This window comes from Quercus robur, chromosome 4, assembly GCF_932294415.1.
Source record: "Quercus robur chromosome 4, dhQueRobu3.1, whole genome shotgun sequence".
In the NCBI taxonomy this organism is placed as follows: Eukaryota; Viridiplantae; Streptophyta; class Magnoliopsida; order Fagales; family Fagaceae; genus Quercus; species Quercus robur.
The window spans coordinates 47668367-47692375 of NC_065537.1; the positions used below are offsets into that span (position 1 = coordinate 47668367).

Consider the following 24009-nt stretch of genomic DNA (forward strand, 5'->3'; position numbering starts at 1 on the left):
TGAAGTCAATTCAAACGCACCCTAAGAGTAAGAGTGAGAGACAATAGAGTTAGGTTTTTCATTTTGCTTTTTGGCCTCTTGAGTCACTATTGAATTCTTTTAATTTTGTTTTATTTACTATTTTGTTAGTTTGTGGCAAGGTTTGTGCTAGTTAGACAGGCTTGGACATATTAGTAATAATCAGTAGTCTTTGAAGTAGAACTTAGTAGTTAGTAGTTTTAGTTAATGAATGTTACAACTAGAAGTAGAGCTTAGTAGTTAGTAGTTAGTGGTGCTTACTTTTTTTTATTTTGAGGAAAAAAAAAGTATGCACCACTAACTACTAACTACTAAGCTCTAGACTTTAGGCACTAGATAGTAGATGATTTAGGCTTTAACTTTCCTTTTGTATTATTTTTCTTTTTTATTTAACTCTTTATTTATTTTTTTAATAAATAAAGAGCACAACACACAAGTTAGTTGTGCCTTTTATGATAATGTTATGTACCTAGAAGCAGTCCAACACAACTTGCTATCTAGTTTTTAAATAATTTTTAGGGAAAAAAAAGTTGAAAAAATAGGTAGGCCTTGAGTTGGCCCATATTTAATTTGGGCCAAAAATCGAGTTTGAATCGGGCCAAAATTGGCAAGTTTGAGTCTAGTCAGTGAATTTTAGCTTGTTTTGCCATGTCTTGATGCATACACGCCCTTATTACCCACATATACACTTTAGTTTTGATCTTTCAAGTTGATTGCAGTTTAATATGCTTATTTTAATGTTTGTGCTTTTCTTAAACCATGATGCACATTTCTTCATTCTACGTATTTTAATTAAGATTTCATGATTAAAATAGAGTTCCACTTTAATAAAAATCCTTAATTAAAAATGGCATAAGAATCATGAATGATTTTGGCGCCCAACACCTTCTCAATCTCGTACGCTAACTCTAAGTTTATATCTATTTAAAATTACACATGCATATAGGCTTAAATTGATTCTTACCTCTAAACCAAAATGGTCAATCCTTTCTTCATACTAACCCTACAAAACTAAAGTTAATTGTGTATTCCTTAATCCATGGCTATAAGGAGTCCACATGGGTGTTAAGCTTCTTAACTATTCTAAGGAAGGAATGAAAGAATTTATGGAATTAAGTAATTGGCTAAGTTGGTTATGATTTCTTTGTAAGAACCAAGGCCCCTATAAAAGATAGAGATAGAAATAAGAGATTAAGAACAAAACAATTGTCATTTTTGTTATGTTTCTCTTCCTCTATGCTTTGCTGGTATTTACCATCAGTAATGTATTCTAACAAACTAAACTACACATTACAATACTATTACAATAGGTTTTGTCTTATAACAACTACAGTCTTGTATATCAACTACCACTTACATATTATACAGATTCCTTTTGAAACAATAGCTCCTTGCTAAGTACACCTTTATTAGGGTTTTAACAATGGGCTACTCCTAGAAGTATTTAATGTGACATGTTAAAATTTGAAAACCTCGTTTTGGGGTGCTCACATCTTGGCATAGTAGCATTTTTCAACTCCTCTAACTTTATGTCATCACATTCATTCCAATTACCTATATCTCTTACCTAACGAAATGCATAGTTTGCATTGTTTAATATCGTGCAGTTGGATCAGGACATACATAGTACATAACAAATTTCTAAGCTCTAACCTCAAACGCTTTTAACCTTCCAGATTTATTTTCAATATATTTATATATTTCTAGTGTGAGAATAATTTGGTTGTTTTCAAGATTAGAAATAAAAAAAGTACACTTGACTTATTGGTTTTTATTTATTGTTCCTTCCATAAACATCACAATTGACATCACAAAACCCATAACCTAGCAAAAAAAGAAAACATGTAAGACAACCCAAATAACAAACCACCAACAATCCTATAATTACATATCACTATCTTATATCATATTACAAAGCACAATCACATATTGATGCATACAAACAACATGTTATTAAACCAACACCATTAATCAATATGAAATTAACTTTACACCATCACAAATTGATGCCTACAACGTCAAACAAAGGCCACTTAGGTGTCCTTGATGGCTTGATCAATTGCCACAAGATCATCCCTAAGCACTTTCACAAGTGCCATGATGCTCAAGATTTAGCATATGTGCTTCGTGTTGTCACTAAGTGTAATACTAGTTCAAAGTATATCATTTCATTGTTTTTATACATAGATATTTGATGTTAAATCAACTTAAAGTAATAGTTGAAAGACAATCTCACGCCTTGTTTTAAGTTCTTACAAGTCTAGGTGAATTTACAAGTTTGTTTTATTAGGTTAGTGTAGTTGGTATATATAACTACTTGGCTCATTATATTTAAGGAGTACTACTTTTTTTTTTTTTTTTTTTTTTGGGATGAACAAGGAGTACTACTTGGTATATGTAGTTGGTTTATTTATTATATTTTAGTAAGAGGATTTTAATTAATAGTTGAATATGTAGCACTTTTAAGTTATCCATTTTAATTCTAAAAAAAGAAAAGAAAAAGTTATCCATTTCTGTTTAGGTTCTAGTAACATTACTTTGGATAGTTGAGGCTAAACGTGTTTTGGTGATTTGAGGAAGTATATTTCATAATATGATTCATCTCAAGATATTGTATTTTATATATGTATATTTTAAAAAATAACCTTTGCAAAATAGTGAACCTTTTATGTAAAAGTTCTTTATATAATTAAGAATATATTTTATGATTTATATTTTGAACAATTTATAAATATTGTTAACAATAAAGAAATTGTTTTCAAGTAGTTAGCTAGACTGTCCGTAACCTTTGTCAACACATGGTTAAGTGTTGGTCTTTGGCCAAAGCATTGTTTATTGTGATTTGGTGCATTGTCATTGTTTGCTCTTCAGAGCCATTTTTATTGTTTGCTTTTTGGAATCATTGTTATTGTATGCCTCCGAGAGGTTATTGTTTCCCATGGGACTCACCCATTGATCATTTAGCAAGATATGTTATAGTTTGGCTAATATTTTAAATGCTACTCTATTGTTTATATATTGTTATTGATATCTTGAAAGTGGAAAACAGTTCCTACTAATTGTTATAAACAGTTTATTCCATTTATGAATCGAGGTTCTTTGAGCAAAACTATTGCGATTAAGAAATTTTGAGAGCCTTTGTTATTATAGCTATCCATTTTTATCTCATACTATTGACAAATTTTTTAAGGTTTAAATGTATTGCTCAATCTAATATGTATTTTGCTTGAGAGTATCATGTGAAGTGGTCTCTTATTGAGCTTCTAGTTCACCTCCTTTTTCCACCCTTTCATATTAGAACAATGGAATCTCTTTGGGTTGATGATTATTGGAGCCATTGATTGAAGACTTCATTTGGAGCTATGTTAGTTAATGGATTATGTTATTATATTTTCTTAGGATAGTGAGATTAGTATCCGTGAAACTATTTGAGATGGTATTTGGAGACTTTTTTTGTTAAAGTTTTAATTTTTGATGGATTTTATAAGAAAGACTTGATAGTTTGATTTCTTATTTATGGATATTTAATTATGCTCTGTTTCATTATTTTTATTTTTGTACATACATGACAAGCCATGTATCTATGTCCTTAGTATGGGTTCGGGGCATGACACTAAGGAATTTGACGATGACTTATTGCCATCAAAATCAACCCATACCATTGTGATTAACATTGAGTTCTACTGCAACGATGTCTGAACTCCATGATTGTTGGCCATGCGCGAGCACCATATATATATATATATATATATATGGTGAATGTATAAACCTAACAGAAATGTAAAAAAAAAAAAAATGCTAATAATGGGTTTCAAAACCAATATGCAATATACACAAAAGAATTAAAAAAAATGCTAGCGTTAATTTAGAAAACATAAAACACAATATGAAATTATAAAAAAAGGTGTTCTTTAACAACTCACCTGTAGAATAATTTTGAGACACAATTCTTAAGATGCTCTTTTAAAAAATGCTCAATTGTGTAATATTTTTGTGTGAATCCCACACAAGGTTGAAAACACATTTTAAAAACATGAACTAAACAAGCTCTATATATTTAAAAATATGAACCAAACAAGCTCTATATTTTTTATGGCAAGGAAATGACATTGCTTGCTCAACAAAAACAAATTTATGACCGACTTAGTTTTTTGTGGTTTTTGTTTTCTTTTATTTATTATTTTTATGAAATGCAGGGCCGACTGAATAGTTGAGTAAGAGATGCGGTCGCCTAAAGTTTCAAGTAAAAAAAAGACCCCCAAATTTTAACTAATAAGGTTATTTATAATCAATAAATAAAATAATATTTTTTTACCATATGAAAAGCAAATAAAAAGGAGAGAAAAATATAACGTCCACAATATTTTTGATAACACTTTTACAACTAATACTAAGCAGTAGGTTGTTACAACCTGTTATTAAGGGCAAAAAAATAATTATAGTGATATTTTCAAATAGAAAACAAAAAGTAACTTAAAACCTAGGATTTGTTGTAAAAAATATTGTAAATGTTGCACTTCTAAAAAAAATAAGAATAATAATAAGAGTTGAGTTAGCAAACTTTTACTAGTTCCCATCTAAATCTACCATTAACACCACTTTTTTACTTATTATTATCAATCTATCACATCAATAAGTATGAAAAATTTTGTCAAATTTTTTTTTTTTTTTGTCTATAAAATTTCTAAAAAAAGAAAAAAAATTATATGTAGTTCATGTTAATTAGTAGTAATTTTGCATTTAAAATAAGATAATCAATTTTCACCTTAGGTCCCTAAATGCATCAAATCACCCCTGATGAAATGTGGCATAGTTGTTAAACCGAACAACATAAAACATGTGTCACCCAACCTAAATAGACCCATGCATAAACTTCAACTCCAAAGTCAACCGAATGTCAATTTTAGTAAATCCATTCACTTTTGAGTTGGGATTTCAAGTTAAAGGGGCTAAAGATTTTATGAACTGTGATTGTTTAGGCAGATTTGTGGAGTTTTAGGGCTAATTTGTGAGAGGGGCCAAGATTTTGGAGGAAGGGGAGCCAAGTTTTATTTTCCTTAGATCCAATTCAAATTAAGTTCTAATACATCTATAAATAAATAAATAAATAATTTATTTATTTATTTACTTTTGTATCATTGAACAATACAATACAAATTCCTCTATTTTTATGTTTTAAGAACCTTATAACTCAATGATATAATGGGACAAAATCTTGCCCAATTTCTGAAACTATCTAGGGATATGTCCCTGTTTTAAAACTCGAGTTTATTGAACTTGAGGTTTTTGAAAATTTTCAAGTGGAACTCAAGTTCCACATTTTTTTTTAAAGTTTAATTTGCCAATAACTTGATTTTCTAAAAATCAAGTTTTACATTGAAATTCGATTTTCAAAATAGGAGCATATCATTAAATAGTTTTTAGAAATAGGGCATTTTGCTGGAACTTTTTGCCAAAGGGGGTATATCCCCATTTTGGCTTGATATAATGTGCTGTGCTTGATATAATGTGCTGTAATTTATTAAGAAAGTTATGATTCAAATCATCAATGCTCATAGTTGTGACTATGATTTTTATTTTTATTTTTTTTTAAAAAATCTACTTTCTTTTGTCAAATATAGTAAACTTTTCTTTATTAAGAAAGTGACGATTCAAAATCACATATGCTCATTGCTACAAGCCTACAACTATAAATTTGGTCTTCAAAACCTATTTTTTGTCAAATATAGGAAACAAATTAAAAAGAAACAACAAAGGAAAAAAAAAAATCACATTCATGAAAAAAAAAAAAGGACAAATAGAAAGAAGGAAAATTGAAAAAGTGAGTGAGTAGTATATTCAAAAAGAAAAATGTCCCCAATTAATCCCCACACATTGAAAGTGAGACCTCAACAAATACAAAATCCAGATATCCAAAACAAGATAAAGGGCCCTGATTTAATCATCAGTCCTCCACGGCTCACACCCTAAAAAGTCACCTCTCCCTATATTTCTGTGGGACCCACAAACTTCCTCTCTCTTTCTGAAGAATCTCCGCGACGGCAGCGCTCGAGTCCAAAACGAAACCCAGAATCAGCTCTCTCTCTCTCTGCAGAATTCGATCTCCAAGCTCGATTCGTCAATGCCGGTACGTATCGCTTCGCATTTCAATTCCAATTTTGCTTCAAAGCTCTTCAATTTTTCAGTTTCCGTGTGTGGTGCAATTTTTTTTGAATTCGTTTCTGAAAAACCCTAGAATTTTTTTTTGTTTGTTTGTTTCTTTTTCAATTTCATTAGTTAGGGTTTCGAAGCTTACGGAGCTCGTTTCGTTGATTTCGTAATCGTTTTTTCTTTTTGAATTCTTCAATCCCCCTGGTGCTTTGTTTCTCTGCTGAATTTCGTTTTCTAAATTATATCAATTTGAGTGTTTTTCCTTAAATGCTTTTTTTGTGTGGAAAATTTAGGGTTTTGGATTGTGTTTAATTTAATATGATGATTTTGAGAGAATGTAGGAAGAGAAAGAAAGAAAATTTGGATTTCAGTTAAGGATACTTTGACTTGGTGCGGTAGTTTTTTATTTTTGCTGAGTTGAACTTTCTATTTCTGGAAACTGAAATTTCAAGTGTTTTTGGCTTTACATTGTGAATTGTTCAACTACTGAACTGGAGTGAGTGAGTGAATTGAGTGAGTTTTAACTGTTACGTCCCATAATAATTGTACTCCTGTGCTACTTTATGGATTAGATAGAGCATGGCCAGCTATTAGGTTGAAGTAAAAAAAAAAAAAGAGTAAACAATGGGTTATAGAATAATTCTGGGTCATGGGTATTGTAGTTACAGCCACTAGTGTGAATCTATACTAGTGCTTATTTTGGAGTTGCTGACTTTTTTTTTTTTTTGGGGTATTAGGTCACTGCTATAGGGTTTTTAAAGTTATTGGAATGAGTTGTTGAGGAGAAATTCTTCTTCAAATTGAGTTTGTTTGATTGGGTTTTAAGTGATGGCGGGAAATGTGAGGTTTGAGTCGTGTTCAGCTAGTCCGGAGGAATTTGCTTTTGGGGGGAGCTATACAAATGGGCAGAGGGGAAGTTATACTGGTGCTAGTTTGGATAGGTCTGGAAGCTTTCGTGAGGACGGCGAGAGTCATGTTTTTGGTTCCGTTACTAGTTCCCGGGGGAGTGCTAAATCAATGGGGGATTTGCCCCCGCTATCTGAGTGTTTGATGTTGGATTTTATTAAAATGGGGGATCAGAAATATACTCGGTCTGGTGAGCTAAGAAGGCTACTAGGGATTTCATTTGGGAGTAGTGTGGAAGATAATTCATTTGGAGCTGCTCACTCAAAGCCTCCCCCTCCTGTGGCTATGGAGGATCTAAAACGATTTAAAGCAAGTGTGCAAGATGCCTCTGTCAAGGCCAGGTAACTTTTTGCATTTTTCTGAAATACAGAAGATTTGTGCTTGAGGTTATCCTGTATTTGTATGATTCCATACGTATTACCAAATCCTAATCTTCCCCTCTTTGAATGAGATACTTGAAGTTGTGTTTGATTCAAGTTTAATCTCTTTTTCATTATATAGCCCTTGGAAACTTATACCAATGTATGTCTTGTTCTTGGTGTTTTGTTGTTGCTTATAAATAGACCCTGATGTAATCGGGATAATCTAGGATGTAATGTTTTTGTCATTTAAATAGACATTCTCTGCTGAAGATTCAACATTTTTTGGTCAGGGGTAGAGCAAAAAAGCTTGATGACTCCTTAAAAAAATTGAACAAGTATTGTGAAGCTTTAAACTCAAAGAAGCAACAACGGAGTGATATGACAAACGAAAGATCAGGGGGGTCTAACTTGTTGAAGATGGGAAATCAGATTCAGAGAACTCCTACAGACCTGGCTCAAATACTGGAGGACAGGCCAAAAAATGTTGTTCTAAATAAGCGGGTTCGCTCATCAGTTGCAGAAATACGGGTTTGTATCTAGCAATATTTTAACGTTTGTTCCTTGTGTTCATCCTTTAAATTTTATTTTCTCTTCCGTAGTTCTTAGGTGTTCTTGAGGGTCTTCAGCTGGCAATAAAAATAGAATGCGTGTGTGACTTGTATGTTTTGCAATAAAAGCTTGCAAATTTTAGAGCTTTCTGGTTTTGCTATTTGAATGGGGCAAATTTTCATCTTGCCAATTATCCAGCAATATTTTAAATCTGTTCTTCATCCTCTTAATTAATTTTCCTTTTTGCAGTTCTTAGATTTTCTTGAGGGTCTTCACATGGCAGTAAAAATAGAGAGTGTGTGTGACTTTTCTTGTATTGTCATGCAAATTTTATATCATTCTGGTTTTGCTATTTGAATAGTGCAAGTTTTCTTCTTGTCAACTAGCTGTTTTAAAAAACGAGGAACAGACAACAAGGAAGCAATGTTGTGCTTTTAGAAAAACAAAGGAAAGAGATGACAGAGGAGAGATCATGTCACAAGCAGAAGGCCAACACATAGCAATATAGAAATTAGTGTGTAATACACCATAAGGTTGACATGGAAACAATAATTTAAAAAAAAAATGGCATGAAAAATACACTGAATCTTCCTTCACTCAACTTAAAAAAATTGTCCAAAATTAATGTACAAAATAATAGATGATTTAAAAATTTTCCATTTTCTGTTGAGATGTTTGACCCTTTTAGATCATATATATTGGTTAATGCTAATTAATTAGGTACATTTGCTTCAAAATTCCCCTGTAACTCAATGTCTGTATTCATTTTGAAATTGCAACATATCTATAATCTCTCATTGACTGGTATACATCTCATTTTTTCCCTCTAAATTATTTAGGCTGAAGGTCGAAATAATTCCTTTTCGAGGCAGCCTCTTGTCATAGGAAAAGATAGAGATATTCTTAAAGATGTTGGTGATGGTTCTGATATTGTTGAAGAAAAGATTCGCCGACTGCCTGTTGGAGGGGAAACATGGGACAGAAAAATGAGAAGGAAACGCTCTATGGGCGCCGTCTCTACCAGATCTATAGATGGTGATGTAGAGCCGAAAAGAGTTATGCATCATAAGTTTAATAATGAGTCTGTTCTGCAATCTTCCGATGTCCAAGTTTTTAGGTACATACAAATTTTTATTTTTTTGGTATCACAATGCCCTTATTTACATTTGCTCATGAGATATTGATTCGTGTTTATTAATGGTAGGAGATCCCTTGAAGAATGATATGATTTTTATGTGTGATTCTATCCATTTTCTAGGACAGAAAACTTACTACAGAAAATAAATTTGTGTGATATGTTCACGAAACTAAAATTTTGGTATGCATTCCCCCCCCCCCCCCCCCCCCCCCCCCCCGCGGAGGTGTAAGTTTTATAGTTAATCTTTCACACTACCTGTGATGTAACTATTCTTGGGTGGTGTTTTATTTATTTATTTATTTTTATCAATGTTAAATAGTTTTGTAGATAATAATTGATTAAAGAAAGTATCAAATCTGCAAATCACCTGACCATGCTTGAAAAGTCATGCATTTAGTTTATGCAACTTCCATATGGTTGATTAATAGCCAACTGCCAATGACATCTAGGGTCTAGCTCAAATGCCATCTCTTTCCCTTGTAATTGCAAGGTGGAGGGTGAGGACTTGGGTTCAAGGCACATTAGGTGTGTGTAATTCAGGAATAGAATAAAGGTTGATTAATAGCCAACCTTAGAAAAAGAACTCTTTCAAGAAGAATATCTGAAAACAAAATGCAGGGAAAACTGAACTAAGTTAATTAAGTCCCAATTTTTTTTGGATGGGATTGTTTTAGATAGGGGTCATGAATCCATTGTTTACTCCCTTGGGGTGGGTCCAAAGGGCCCTGCCTTGGTGATGTTCCACATTTTTTTTTTTTGAGAAGTGGTGATGTTCCACATTATATATGAAAAAAATTTATATTAAGTTTGTTTTAGGCACTCATTTTTTCTCCATGTGAAGAACAAAGTATGAGGAAATATGTTAAGCATGGATGCGCCAAAATGGACATGGGCACATCGCCGATGTGGCTACATGTGTGTCCCAATATTTATTTATTTTTTTATACTCTAGTGCATGAGCATAAACTACTTAGCTTATTAGGGATGAAAACCCCTAAATTACTCAGTAACTAAATCCATTGGGTGGGGTTAGTTGCCCGTAGGTTCTACTAGTTAGAGGTGAGTCCAAAGGGCTCTTCTTTAGAAAGGTTCCATACGTTATCCCAAAAGAAAAAAAAAAAAAGGGGACATGGCACTGACAAATCTTGGAGATGCCACAACAAGACATAAACACATATATGCAAAAAAGAAAAGAGATAAGAGATCTGCTTTCACCTGGCATGATCTCCACTGCCGAGATAGGGAGATAGGGTTTTACTCACGAGCCCCTGTTTTTCAGTCTTTAAGATCTCTCTCTCTCTCGCCCCAACCACCCTAAGATCAGTGACTGTTGAGCAGCATCGCAGCCCCCTAGTTCTCTCTCTTTTTCTTTCTCTCTCTCTTGGCTGTCACTGCCACACTTAGATCAGTGATCAATGGGCTGGGTTGGTTTTTAGAGCTACCATAGGTTGGGTTGGGTTGGGTTGATTTTTCAGCTACCACACGTTGAAGATTTCTCAACCCGAGAAAGTTGGGTTAGTTGAAAAATTACCCCAAAGCCAACCCAACCTGATTCATGAATACCCCTAATCTAGATGCTTCACATTAATCACAAGAGAATAACTTTCAAGTTTCAAGGTTCTTGGCATCACCATTGTAATCCCCCACAAAACATAACATAGTTCTCGGGCTACTGGAAAATGTAGGAGCTATTGGGAAACATAGAAGCAAATGATCCACTGATTCTATTTAAGAAAAAGAAAAGGATCCACCAATTCCCTGTTTGCCTTCACATGAACCACCAATCCATGATCACTTGTATCACACGCATCTTATGCAAATTCTGTTGTAAGGATCTTACTGATTGCTGCGGTCTACATGAAAAAAAAAATTACCCTTGACAGTTCTTTAATCCTCCAGATAATCCAAGGGAGTGAGATATGACTCCTCAATTTAAAGCTTTGTGATAGGGTTTAACTTGAAAACCTCTTCTTGTAGAAGGAATCCAAATTATTCTATCCTCTTCCATTGGAGTAGTACTGACAACATACTAGACCTCTAAAAATTGGGTCATGGGCTCTAGTTCCCAATGTTGGTAAAAACGTCAAGCGCAGTAAAGCGCACATGCTTCTTAGAGCCTAGGCGCAAAGTGCAAACATTGAAGTAAAACGTAGAGTGGAGCTACTTATTCTACTTATTACTACTATTGTTCATTAAGAATAAGAATGCTACATAGAGCTTTCAACAGTAGCTATGCTATGCACTACGTGGCTCTATTCATCCCATCATTCAATGCACATTTTAAAAATATAATTAATAACCTTTGATAAATATATTCATAACATATAATAAAAAAACTAAAAATTCAAAAATTTTATATTTTACCTATTAAGTGCAATGCGATGGAAGTTGACGAAGAATGGAGATTTTGATATCCGATCGTTTTATAATAAGTTAAGAGGTCCCTTGCCCATTATCTTTCCTTGGAAAGGTGTTTGGAAGGTTAAGGCTCCTTGGCGTGTTTCTTTCTTTGTATGGACTGCTGTATGGGATAAGATCCTTACAGGTGACAATTTGAGGGGTAGAGGAATGGATTTTGTTGACTGGTGCATTATGTGTCGTTGTAATGGAGAGACGGTGGATCATTTGCTACTTTATTGTGGTAAGACTTACCGGTTGTGGAGTTTGGTTTTTAGATCTTTTGGGATTTCATGGGTCTTGCCAAGATTGGTTGCGGATACTCTTTTTGGTTGGTGGAATTGGCCTAGAAAGCATTCGTCTAGCATTTGGAGTTTAGCTCCGTTGTGCTTAATGTGGTGTCTTTGGAGGGAGCGAAATTGGAGGACGTTTGAGGATATGGAAAGTTCTGATGACCAGCTATTGGCTTCTTTCAATGGCTCCCTTTTTGACTGGTCTAGGGCTTGAGGACTCACCTCTAGTGATTTTCTCCCTATGTTCCTTAGCTCTCTCTTTTGTAATTAGTATCTTCACTTTCTGTAATTTTTTTCTCTGTCTTATGACTTTTTGCATAAGGTAGTGTTCTTGAATATACATCTTTATTACTTATCAAAAAAAAAAGAAAGTATAATGTTTGAAAGTTTAGATTTTACTTAAGTTATTTCAATTTCTTATAAATTTTATATAGTTAATTGAAAACAATTATCAGTGGATAATATAATAATAACTTAGTCATAGAAAGTTTAAACATAACATTTTATATAATTCTTTGTGCAATAAAAATATTTTACTTATCAGAAAAAAAAAAAAAATCTTTATGCTTTATAAAAATACATAGCCATCAAATGAGGTATATATAGTTCAATTAACATACATCTAAAAGGAACATACCAAAAAAAAAAAAAAATAGTAATTAACCTTTTTTATATCTTTTGACATGTAAATAAAAAAATTGCTTATGTAATACAACATTTTAAGAATAGTGTGTGTATAATAAATCAATGGTCCATTTCATAACCTTCAAGATCAAGCAATTAACTTAATGATTCATATTTTTTTTTAGTAATAAAATAAAAAAGCGTGCTTTGTTCTTATTCAAACAGCACCAAAAAAGCGTGCCTAAAGTGCACTTCATTAAATGTGCTTTGCTTTGGCCAAGTGAAGCACTTAGACCTTGGGGCTTTGAGTTTTAAGTGCGTTTTTAACAACATAAATCTCCCAGCCATAAAGAATGTTCCAATGAGCTCCAATTGTATTATTGATTTCCCTTTTATTTGGATAGCAGAATTGGTTTAGGAAGATTTCTTCGGCCATCTGGAATATGGTGCCACCATGTTTGATGCGGTTAGTGTGGAAAGAAAGAAATTTGCACTTTCGAGACACCAAGAGATCTTTAGAGCAACTGAAATCCTCTTTGGATTGTACTTTGTTTGAGTTGTCTAGGGCTTGGGGATTTACACATTATACTTCCATTTTTGAGTTTCAAAACTCCCTTTATACTAATCCTTTGTAATCCTTTTTGATACTTTGTGTTCATCATTGTGAACATGAAGTAATTATATTTTTCAAGAAAACAGCATCACTTAAATAAATAAGAACTATTGACTTTTTTTTTTATATTTGTATGGATTTGTTTTGCTTATTAGCTAGAAACTATCTTGTAGCAATTGTATTGCATTTTTTTTAAATGATTTTTTTTTTCTTATTGGTACTTAAATAATGTCAGAATTTGACTTGGGGATAGTAATAATAAATAGTGTTGTAACTATATTTGTTTCTTAATAAATAATTCAATACCTTTTGTCTTTGTCTCCAATTCTTTTTTGTATTATAAAAAATGAATTACATGTAAAAAATTCTAAAAGATGTGCAGATTTACAATAATCAAAACTTCTAGTCTAGCTGTACGTTACAGTCATAGATAAAATAGCAAAGTTAATTGACTATTTTCCCCCTTTACCCCACTGATCTGATGAATGTCAACTAGGATGGTTGAATTCCACGTGTGACAACTATCTAAGGAAGATTTGAGCTCTTATGAGATAGGAAACCTTTGAGTAGCTATTACAAGAGGAAGATTTACTCAAGTGCGAATTTAAGAAATACACTGACTTCTAATGAGTGGGTGATGCCTATAAGACTGTCAGAACTTTCAGACAGTTTGGCTGGTCTCTGTGGCAAAAAGGGTAAGTCGAAAATCTAGAGAGCTATTCTATCATATCTGATGTGGGCTGTTTGGAGAGAAGGAATTTGCACATTTTGGGAGACAATGAACATTTGGTAATACAGTTCAAGTTGTAGATGGTGGTAGTTTATTTGGATGGAGCAGGCTACTTTGCAATCCCTTGCTTTTGATTCTGATCTTTTGGTTTTTTGGATGGTCTATATCATGGTGGACATGTTTTACTTTTCCTTTTTGTTTGAGTGTCCTGTAGTATATTCCTTGTGTACTTGGGTCATCCCATTTTCGATTTTAATGAAATTCTTTTTTACTGATAAAAAAAAACTTATATGTTTCAGCTGATACAGATGTAAATTTGCTTAATGTGAAAAGAAGGTCTAACAGGGATGTGGGGCTCTCAGGGGATGGTAGAGACTGTTTTGAAGCCCATATTGATCCCCCCTTCCCCCTCCAAAAAAAGAAGAAAAACCTCAAACACTTGTTATCATTATGCTGTTGTGACCTCCATTTTTGTCTTTGAAATTTATTTCCTATATTTAGACATTTGACTCCTTTTTTTTACTGTCTATATACTAAGTTATTCCCTCATGGGTTCTTATAAACTGCATTTTTTCACATTAAAATTACTAAAAAATAAAAATCGTTTATCCTTCTACTCTTGTATTGGAAACATTAGTAGACGTTTGCATCTTTGTTGTGTCCGAAATGTTTTAATTCTGTTTGTCATTGGGTTGTGTATTTTTTTGTTCCCTGTGGACTTGAGCATTATTTTGTCTTGTTTTTGTGCATTCTGAAATAAGTGACAAAAAATGTCTGAAACTTCAAATCTTGCAGATCAGGATCCTCTAGTGTTAGTAGCGGCATTAACAAGTTAGATGGTACTTCCCTTCCTGCTGGTTCAAGTGCCCGTGCAATTTCCAAGAATGAATGGGACAAAGCTTCTCTTTCAAGGGATTCAGTTGCATTGAGTAAGGAGCGAATTATAGCAAAGGGAAACAATAAGTATGTATGCACTCCTTAGGATCATTCTTGTACTTGGTACCTGACTTGTACTACTAGTAGTTGGAGCTGCATTAAAAAATTTTCTGAATGCTTTTTATTTTATGACATTTGATTCTAACCTCATTGTAATGTTTGATTTATCATAACTATGTTTAGGTTAAATAGTTGTGAGGATAATTCTATAGTCAGTCCTTATCCGTTAACAAAGGGAAAGGCTCCACGGGCACCACGATCTAGCCCTGTAATGGCAGGAAGCTCATCTCCTAATCTTCCTCGCAGTTCTGGGGTACCTGAAGTCTGCGAACAACCTACAAGCATAAGCAAATTCCATTCAGTGAATGGGACAAACAATCGGAAGCGTCCTGTGCCCACAGGGTCATCCTCTCCCCCCATGGCTCAATGGGTTGGTCAGAGACCGCAAAAAATCTCTCGCACACGAAGAACAAATCTGGTGTCTCCTGTGTCAAGCAATGATGAAGTGCAGATATCATCAGAAGGGGGCTTGCCTTCTGATTTAGGTGCTAGAGTAACTTCCATTGGGTCCAATGGGTTGCTTCTTGCCAGGAATGGCATCAAACAATTTAGAGTGAAACATGAACATGTTTCATCCCCAGCCAGATTATCTGAAAGTGAAGAAACTGGTGCTAGTGAAAATCTTGAAAGTAGATTGAATGATAAAGGATTGGGAAAATTTGAAGTCGATGAAAAAGCTATAAATTCTCTTCAGAATGTTGTTCCTCCCATATTGTTTACAAAGAAGAATAAAGCACTGAATAAAGAAGAAACTGGAGATGGTGTGCGGAGACAAGGAAGGAGTGGTAGAGGCACATCAGTTTCTAGGGCTATCAATTCACCTATAACCGAGAAACTGGAGACTTCAGCTTCAACAAAGCCACCTAGAAGTACGAGGCCTAGTTCTGAAAAAAGTGGAAGGTATTTTAAAATTCTCTGCAGATGGGATGAAAGTTTTGCTTTCTCTCTCTCCCATCCGCAGTTTTTTTCTCTCTTCAAGCTAAATTTCATAGTTGTTACATTCAATCCATGTATGTGTATTTTTCAGTAAGTCAGGCCGACCTCCAGTAAAGAAATTTTCGGATCGCAAGGCCTTTACTCGTCTTGGGCATATGTCAACTGGCGGTTCTCCAGATTTAACTGGTAAAATCTCAAAATATTCCATCTTTTTGTGATTTTATATATGCAGAAGGGAATCACCATTTTTTCCTCTGAGTTTTGATAGTCCTACTAATCTGTTTTATTATATTCTCAGAAATTTTAGAGGGTCCTTTTTCTTTCATTTCTTGTTGGAATGGACTAGAGCTTTACAATTTTTCTTGTGTTATATTTTGTTAGATTTGTTGGAGCATTGTAATTTGAGATGCTGAGGTTGTTAGGGATCCTAGTCCTTGTTGTTAAAGGATGGACCATAGCCTTGGTTTGAGATTGCTTAGGCGAGTCCCATGCAAGTACACATTATAAGTTCGCACAAAAATATTTTGTAAAACCTTATCTTTATAGTTTATGTATAATACTCATTAAGTACTATTATATTTATATATATATATATATATATATATTTGTTTGATAAGTAAAAGTAATAGATAATATTGCTTATTGAGTACTATTATATTTGAGAATTAGTTATATTACATGTTATTAAAAAGAGAGGAAATCATAAATTCAGTATATGAACACATTGTTTGAATGAATTCACAAATATTCATTATATTGACTAACTTAACCACATAATTATTTTCTATATATTTTATAGCATGTATTATTAAATTTGCTTTTATGTTTTGCTGGTTTTTATTTCAATTTTTTTAAAAGCAACTAAACCTGAACACGAATGCCATATTTTTAATCAGTTGTTTTTAATATAAATCTTTGAAAAATAACCATATAAATTACCAACTCTTGTGTCTTAGTGGCATTGCTTGGAAGAACCCAAATTTAAATCTTCCCTCCCAGCTTGTTGTGAGCCAAAAAATTCAAAAAATGATAAAGACCCTTTTTATATATTAATAATTATTGCACTTCCTAAAAAGAATTAATACTTAAAAATGAATGCATGCACCTCATTACAAATGATAATAAATTAATATTTTGTCATAAAAGCTTTTTTGCTGAATTGAAAAGAATACTAAAAATATTTAAAGAAATGTTTATAAGTTTTCATGAGTTGGAAGGCTATTAAAGAGTATTCTATTTCTACTTATCCAAAAAAAGAGTATTCTATATCTTTCTCAAGGAATGTGTCACGTGGAAAAACATTTGGCTATTGCAGCTTGAAATAAAATGCGTTGAACAAAATTATTGGTTGGGAACTTGGGATACATATAGTGGACTTTTAATTTGAAGATTGATTAGCCAACACATTAGTTTACATACTTGGCATTTACAAGTTGGCAAGCCATTTATGCTGCACAATGCCATTAATATTTTTGGATTTTTTTCTATGAAAGATATCAATATACATCCTGCTAAGTGGTTGTGCAAAAAATTTACCAAAATTGAAATACATTGGAAATATCATTTTGCATTATTGAAAATAAATAAATAATTCATTAAAACCTTTGCTTATGTGGAAGGTTGAATGAATAGTAACTATTTTCTTTTCAAGGAAGAGTGAGACATGGCATTGATCAAAAGATGAGGTGGAAGAATTTTAAAAAAATGTGCCACATGGTAGAACCTCTACTCTTACACATGAGGTTCCTACTAGATTTGTTTACTGTTTACTTTGCATTACCAGGTTGCTCTTGTGATTTCAATCCACCAAATTTTAGCATTAAAGTAACACTTTCGGCTTTTCCACATAATTGAACCCTAAATCCTAATTCCAACCCTTGAATTCTTTCCTTGGTGTGACTGTTGCACACCTATCTAGGCACTTACATCTGTTCAATTTTGAGCAACCATATACCTTTAAGGCTTAAACAATAGCCTTCTCTTATACCAAAGGCTTAAACAATAGCCTTCTCTTATACCATTAATAGACCTCAAGCCAACTTATATTCCTTCCTACCATATTATCGTAGCCCTATCTCTCCTTGAAACCCAGAATACACTGCTGTCAGAGAAATTCCTTTTTTTATGATGAGGAATCCCCTCAAGGTATGGGCCAGTGGGACCACCCCCAAGGGTCAAATCTTGGATGCCTACACAATCCCATTGAGCAGGCATCGGGTAAATCATGAAATGCCTTAGCTAGGAGTCGAACCAGTGACATCTGGGTTTACAATTAGTCCAGACACTCTCCCTTGCCACAGCCGCCAGAGAATATCCTCCCACCATATTCTTGCTTCTAGCTATTTAAAACCTATCAAATATTCAATTTTTTAATGCCTGGATCAATCTTTTAGCCTCTGGACCCAATTCCATGGTCTTTTCTGAAGTCACTGAAAGCTTTCAAGTAAATATCCATAAGGCCCATTGCTGCTGCTTTCCTACATCAGAAACTCCCAATTACTTAAGTTTTTTTCTGGTTCACAGTTTTGTCCATCAAACCACTGGTTTGGTCTGGTTTTAATAATTATGACTAAAGAAGCTATTGAAAGTTTGAAATTCATTTTTGTTTACATATGCATCTATATTTGTCTCTTTGCACATTAGACTTCATTTCTGATATATATATTTCTATGAAAATTGCATTTTCTTCTTTCTATTACATAATTCCTATTATTCTTTTCAAAGAAATAGTTGTCAGATACACATTTAAAAGTTTAAATAAGATATAAGTCAGCTGATTTCTTGTTGATATGATATTCTGTTGTTTATGATTTCCAGGTGAATCAGATAATGATCGTGAAGAACTCTTAGCAGCTGCCGATTTTGCTTCTACTGCCCGCTGTATGTTTTTAAACTCAATATCTTTGATTTTTTTTTTTTCGAAAATTGACATATGTACATAAATGCATTTCTCCTCATGTTTGGGCATTTTTCATAAAAAAATAAAAATGTTTCTTACTTACAGATCTGGCCTGTTCAAGTCCATTCTGGAAGCAGATGGAACCAATTTTTGCTTCTGTTAGCTTAGAAGATGCATCCTATTTGAAGCAGCAGGTGGTAACTAGAAAGTTGAGCTAGAAAGATTTTTTAATCATACTTTCAGTTAGTTTCAAGCATTCTCTCATATCTACTTTTTGTTGTCTGCGTTCTTATTTGGTCCAGCTGAAACTAACAGAGGAAAATCATGAAAGATTGTTTCAGATTCTTGGTCATGGCAACAATGTTTTGGTAATGTCTATGAGCAGATAATTGCTTGTTTGAATGTATCTTCTGATAGTTAAGGACACATTCTTGCCCAGCATGATAAAAGCTCTCTCTCTCTCTTGGCCTGGCTTTGCATTAAAATAGCAACATGCATCATTTGATGTCCTTTTACAAGCATATAACATGAGACCCAGCTTACCTCTTTCTAATAAATTTTCTGTTACTTGTGAAAAAAAGAGACATCCGGGTACATACCTTTGCAATAACAAAAGCCTGTTCGGATTTCTGCTGCTGGAAATAAACTTTTCCCTTTTTTTTGTTCTCCTGGGAATTTCACAGGCCAAATCCCATTCTTAAGAGACTGTTGCACAAACTATTTCAAAATCTATCAGTAGAAATTGTTGGTTGAAAAAGATTGTTGCCTAAGGGGTGATGGTAGTCTAAAGCTTAACTTATGACATTATTGAGTTAATCCTTGCCTTGTAATGATGTCCACTAATCTCACTTGTCCTGAAAATGAAGTGCTATATAAAAGCACAATGGTTTGGTCTTCATGGTATGTAACGTCAATGAAATCATCTCATGGTTTTTGATTACTATTATGTTCTGCTGACAAACATTCTCTCTGATATTTAAAAGCATGAATAAATTCCATATTACTGATCTATCCTTGCTAATTTCCACCATAATTGTTGCTCCTTTGGTCCAATTGAATATATTCTCCATTTCAATTGGCGGTCTCTTATAATTGTACCTATATGGACATCTTATTTTGCCTCAGCATTCTCATCTCTGTTCAATAAGTGTTGGACATCTCGTCTTGGTGTCATTGATTGACAAAATATGAAAGAAAAACACATTTGGAGAACAAGCAATTCTTTATTTTTTAAAGTTCTTGTGGTTCTTGAACATAGTAGTTCTAAAGCTATCCCATTTTCTCAGGGTGCACCAGAACATGGAAAGAACTTTTCGTCCCAAGCTCTTGATTCTGGAGAAAGGCAGAGAAGTTTGCAAGAACAAAATGTGTCAAATGGGCTTATCAAGACTGGTAGTGTGAATGATGGATATCAGGAAATTGGTACTGTTGGAAAATTTGATTCAGAAAGAATGACAAAAGTTACCCCATTGTACCAAAGGGTGTTGTCAGCTCTTATTGAGGAAGAAGAAACTGAAGAATTTGAAGAAAACAATGGAGAAAGAGATATGTCTTACCAATATAGTAGAAATGATTCTCCTAATGATACAAGTCTCCATATTGACGGTGATCATACAAACAGGGCCAAGACTGAATCTGAATCTGAGTCCATGTTGAGTCTTCAAACTCAGAGACAATGTGCTGTCAACAGATTTTCTTGTAATGGGAGCACTAACTGCACCAGGGGCACTAGCATCCACAATAAGTTATCTAATGGCAATCTGTTCCAAGGAGATAATGGTTTTCTGCATTCAAGTATTGAGATGTTCCCCCTGTTTTCTGAATATGGTGTTGATGAGCCACTAACTGAAGATAAAAATGCTTCTGGCATTTTCCCTGTTGACTGCCGATATGATGAAATGTGTCTAGAGGACAAACTCCTGTTGGAGCTGCAGAGTGTTGGCCTATATCCAGAGACAGTGGTGAGTAATATATTTACATTAGCCATGAGTGTGTTGCCAGTCATCTGGAACGGTTTTGTCACTTAATTCCTTTACGATCCTTCTTTCTTTTCTCTAGTTTTAAAGAAGTGTGGAATCAATAAATCAATCAATCTCTCTCTCTCTGTCTCTCTCTCTCTCTAACCATGAGTGCATGCATGCACATGTTTGCCAATTTTTTTTTCTTTAAACAAGTTGATCATATTTTCCACCTCCCCCCCCCCCCCCCCCTTCCCTTGGGTGTCTTGTCACAGCCTGATCTGGCAGATGGAGATGATGAACAAATTAATCAAGATATTGTTGAATTACAGAAGGAACTTCGCCAACAGGTTATGTTTCTGAGTGCTACTATTTTTGGATGTTTCTAATATTCCAAATTTTATTCTCTCAAGCAGAAATTTGAAGTACAGTTTAATTTGATCCATTGTATTCTTTGAATTTTGTTTAGATTTTTATGGAAGTGTTTCTGGTCGTGTGTTACTAAGCACTTTTTTTTGGTTGTTGCCGTCTATTTATAACTGATTCTGCAGGTTGATAAAAATAAGGTGCACTTGAACAAAATTATTAAGGCAATTGAGGAAGGAAAGGAAATGGAAGAGTGGTAGGATTTTCAGTAAATGAAATGTGTTTTTAGAGTTTGTTCTGTATGAACATCAATCATTAAATCATTTCCTTGAATTCTGTTGAAATTTCATATTGCAGGGCCCCTGAGCAGGTTGCGATGGACAAGCTTGTTGAATTGGCTTACAGGAAGCAGCTGGTAACTTCCCCCCCTCCAAATTGGAAGTTACTTATTTACTTTATGATAAATAATAATATGAATCATAATGACACCTCAAGGGGCAAAATGGATGTAGGTTGTGTGTGCAAGGGCAGAAAGATAATAGAAAGAATGAAAGATATTAGAGTGGGGTGGGGGAGTTAGGAGTATCTTTTAAATTTAAAGAGTATTCAATAACAGCAACTCAACTGCAAGACTGTTCTCTCAAGATCTTCAAAACTATGCATTTTATCTCTCCAACATTAACCCTTTTTTTTTCCCCCTAAAAGTGTTGATATTTAAAAGGAATTTTATTGTCTTATATTTTATTTCTGTTTCGGCATAGTGTGGGGCCGGGGGAGTATATTTTATATTTAAGCTTCATGTTCGAAGACCTAGTGTTCTAATAATTACTTGACTGTAAGTTATATTTTTCAATTAAAAGTGCCTCAGAGTTTGGCTTTTGAAAAATTGTTTTAATTATACATGATATGCTTTACTGTATTTATCATTCACCTTTGACTAATATTGACAGGCCACTAAAGGAAGTAGTGCATCAAAAGGTGGGGTCACAAGGGTTTCAAAACAAGTTGCCTCAGCTTTTATGAAGAGGACCCTCTCTAGATGTCGGCAATTCGAAGATACAGGAAAAAGCTGTTTTGCTGAGCCTCCACTTCGAGATGTCATTTTTGCTGCACCTCCTTTTGGCAATGCTGCAGAATCTATGAATTCCAATGGCTCTACAGTTGCTATAAATTTGCCCCTTGAAACTAAAAGCTCTCAACCAGAGCCTGGGAAATCAGGTTTGTAATCTTTATTTTTCTGATTTTCAGGGAATATGTACTTTTGGTAATTTGTCCAGTACAGTGGTCATCCTATATTGCTAGGAATTGAATAGTGGAGGTGTATGGTTAGGGACTATTTATATAGACATAAACCGCTCATAATGTTGGACTTTTGTTCCAAACAACTCCCAAGTTTTTCAGTTTTTTACTTTAACAAGTTTCTTACACTAGCTTAGTTTTACTTTATAAAATGGGTTTTCTGTTCTTACAGGCTCCTTCCTCAGTAGGGCTGAGCGGCATGATATTTTTAGTGATAAAACTGGCAGCGGTTCATTTGATGTTTTTGGAAATCTTACGTACCCATCCGACCATGAGTTTGCCAAAACTGGGCCCATATTTAACCGAGGGAAGAAGAAGGAAGTGCTGCTTGATGATGTTGGTGGCAGTGCTTCCTCAAGAGCCTTATCGACTCTTAGTAATACACAAGTTGGTGGAACAAAGGGAAAGAGAAGTGAGAGAGAAAGGGACAAAGATACATTAGGCAGAAGTTCTGTTACCAAAGCCAGCCGTACATCACCGGGTAACTTTAAGGGTGAACGTAAAACAAAAACAAAGCCCAAGCAGAAGATAGCTCAGCTTTCAACTTCAGGAAATGGATCTGTTAACAAGGTTACAGAAACAACTCATCCTGAAGTGAATGCCAATGGTAGTAATGCAAAAGGAGACACAGGACTGATTTCCTGTGGTGAAACTCCTCAGGATTCATCTAAAGAGATCAAGGAACCACTAGATTTTGCCAACTTGCAGTTGCCTGAATTAGACCCTATGGAACTAGGTGGGCCTCAAGATATAAGTTCTTGGTTGAACATTGATGATGACAATCTTCAAGACCATGATACAGAGGGCCTTGACATACCTATGGATGACCTCTCAGATTTGATTATGATTCCATGAAGACAGTATACTGTATATTCCCATGGATTTTTCAACTATTTAGATAAGAATGATGGTGCTGTTGCTGGGGGACAACCTGCCAATATAATTTATGCCTCCAGCTATTGGCACTTGTAATTACCCCATTCTTTTTGTATACTTTTTGAAAGAAGTAATCAATGAAAAAGAGAAAATATATCTTTACTGTTTATTTGATCCAGATAATATCTCACTTTTTTTACAACTTACATTTACCTTTAAGTGCCTTTTTCTGTTTATCTTGTTCAATAAACTTTGCGGCTTCTTGATTGTATCACTTCTGTTTTATAGTACTTGTTGGAATATGTGTGCAAGTGAAAAGTTCTGGCCCCTAAAATTTGGATAATGTTGTAGGCCTTCATGTGGCACTTGATTTTAGATATGCACCCACAAGTTTATTATTGTGTTACATATTTGTTTTCTTTGGTAGATGAACTGTCTAACAACTGTTGTCTTCAAAACTAAATTGCAATTGAGCATGTTGTAGAATTTTGTTCACTGTTACTAGGATTAAGCTGTAAAATATTGTTACTAGTTTTTTGCTCCACTTCTATAGCAGGTTAAAACTTCTTAGGCTCAATAGCTGGTAATTGCTGCCTTAGGGGAAATTTTAGGTTTATGCTTAGTTTTTTATTTTATTTTATTTATATATATATATATATATATATTTTGTGTGATGAAAAATAGTAACAATGTTTCTGTAATCCTTAGATTATATTCTAGCTGGTATTCATGTCCCCAGCATTTTGTTCTGAATGTCTTGACAGTCTGAATAATTTTTTTAAACAATTGAGCTGCATTGGTGGGAGGATTGCTAAAATTTGCCTTTTAGTGTTGAACAGATCATTCTTGGGGACCCATCCTTGTGCCACATAAATATTGGAAGCCTCATATTTGTTTCA

At 33.9% G+C, this 24009-nt stretch overlaps 1 protein-coding gene across 3 annotated transcripts; it reads left to right on the plus strand.

Annotated features, from left to right (window-relative positions):
• The first annotated feature begins 5952 nt into the window (after window positions 1-5952).
• Window positions 5953-23279, plus strand: LOC126722483 (uncharacterized). 3 transcript variants are annotated; one of them, XM_050425641.1, is made up of 16 exons: window positions 5953-6145; window positions 6906-7415; window positions 7727-7964; window positions 8825-9102; window positions 14576-14743; window positions 14900-15676; window positions 15804-15898; window positions 18530-18592; window positions 18717-18805; window positions 18914-18979; window positions 19898-20572; window positions 20845-20919; window positions 21121-21191; window positions 21293-21350; window positions 21886-22153; window positions 22407-23279. In XM_050425641.1, exons 2-16 carry the CDS (start codon window positions 6997-6999, stop codon window positions 23087-23089), a joined length of 4023 nt encoding a protein of 1340 aa, XP_050281598.1. In that variant the 5' UTR covers window positions 5953-6145; window positions 6906-6996; the 3' UTR covers window positions 23090-23279. The 3 variants fall into 3 exon arrangements, with proteins under 3 accessions (XP_050281598.1, XP_050281599.1, XP_050281600.1); XM_050425642.1 differs by lacking the exon at window positions 18914-18979; XM_050425643.1 differs by lacking the exon at window positions 6906-7415 and having other exon boundaries at window positions 5955-6145.
• The last annotated feature ends 730 nt before the right edge of the window (window positions 23280-24009 follow it).

What these genes read in the sequence shown, in the direction of transcription:
- LOC126722483 (XM_050425641.1), top strand. Translation starts at nt 6,997, where the DNA reads ATGGCGGGAAATGTGAGGTTTGAGTCGTGTTCAGCTAGTCCGGAGGAA. An exon ending in AGTTCTGAAAAAAGTGGAAG is followed by an intron (nt 15,677 to 15,803) that starts GTATTTTAAAAT and finishes TGTATTTTTCAG; the next exon opens with TAAGTCAGGCCGACCTCCAG. An exon ending in CGGTTCTCCAGATTTAACTG is followed by an intron (nt 15,899 to 18,529) that starts GTAAAATCTCAA and finishes TATGATTTCCAG; the next exon opens with GTGAATCAGATAATGATCGT.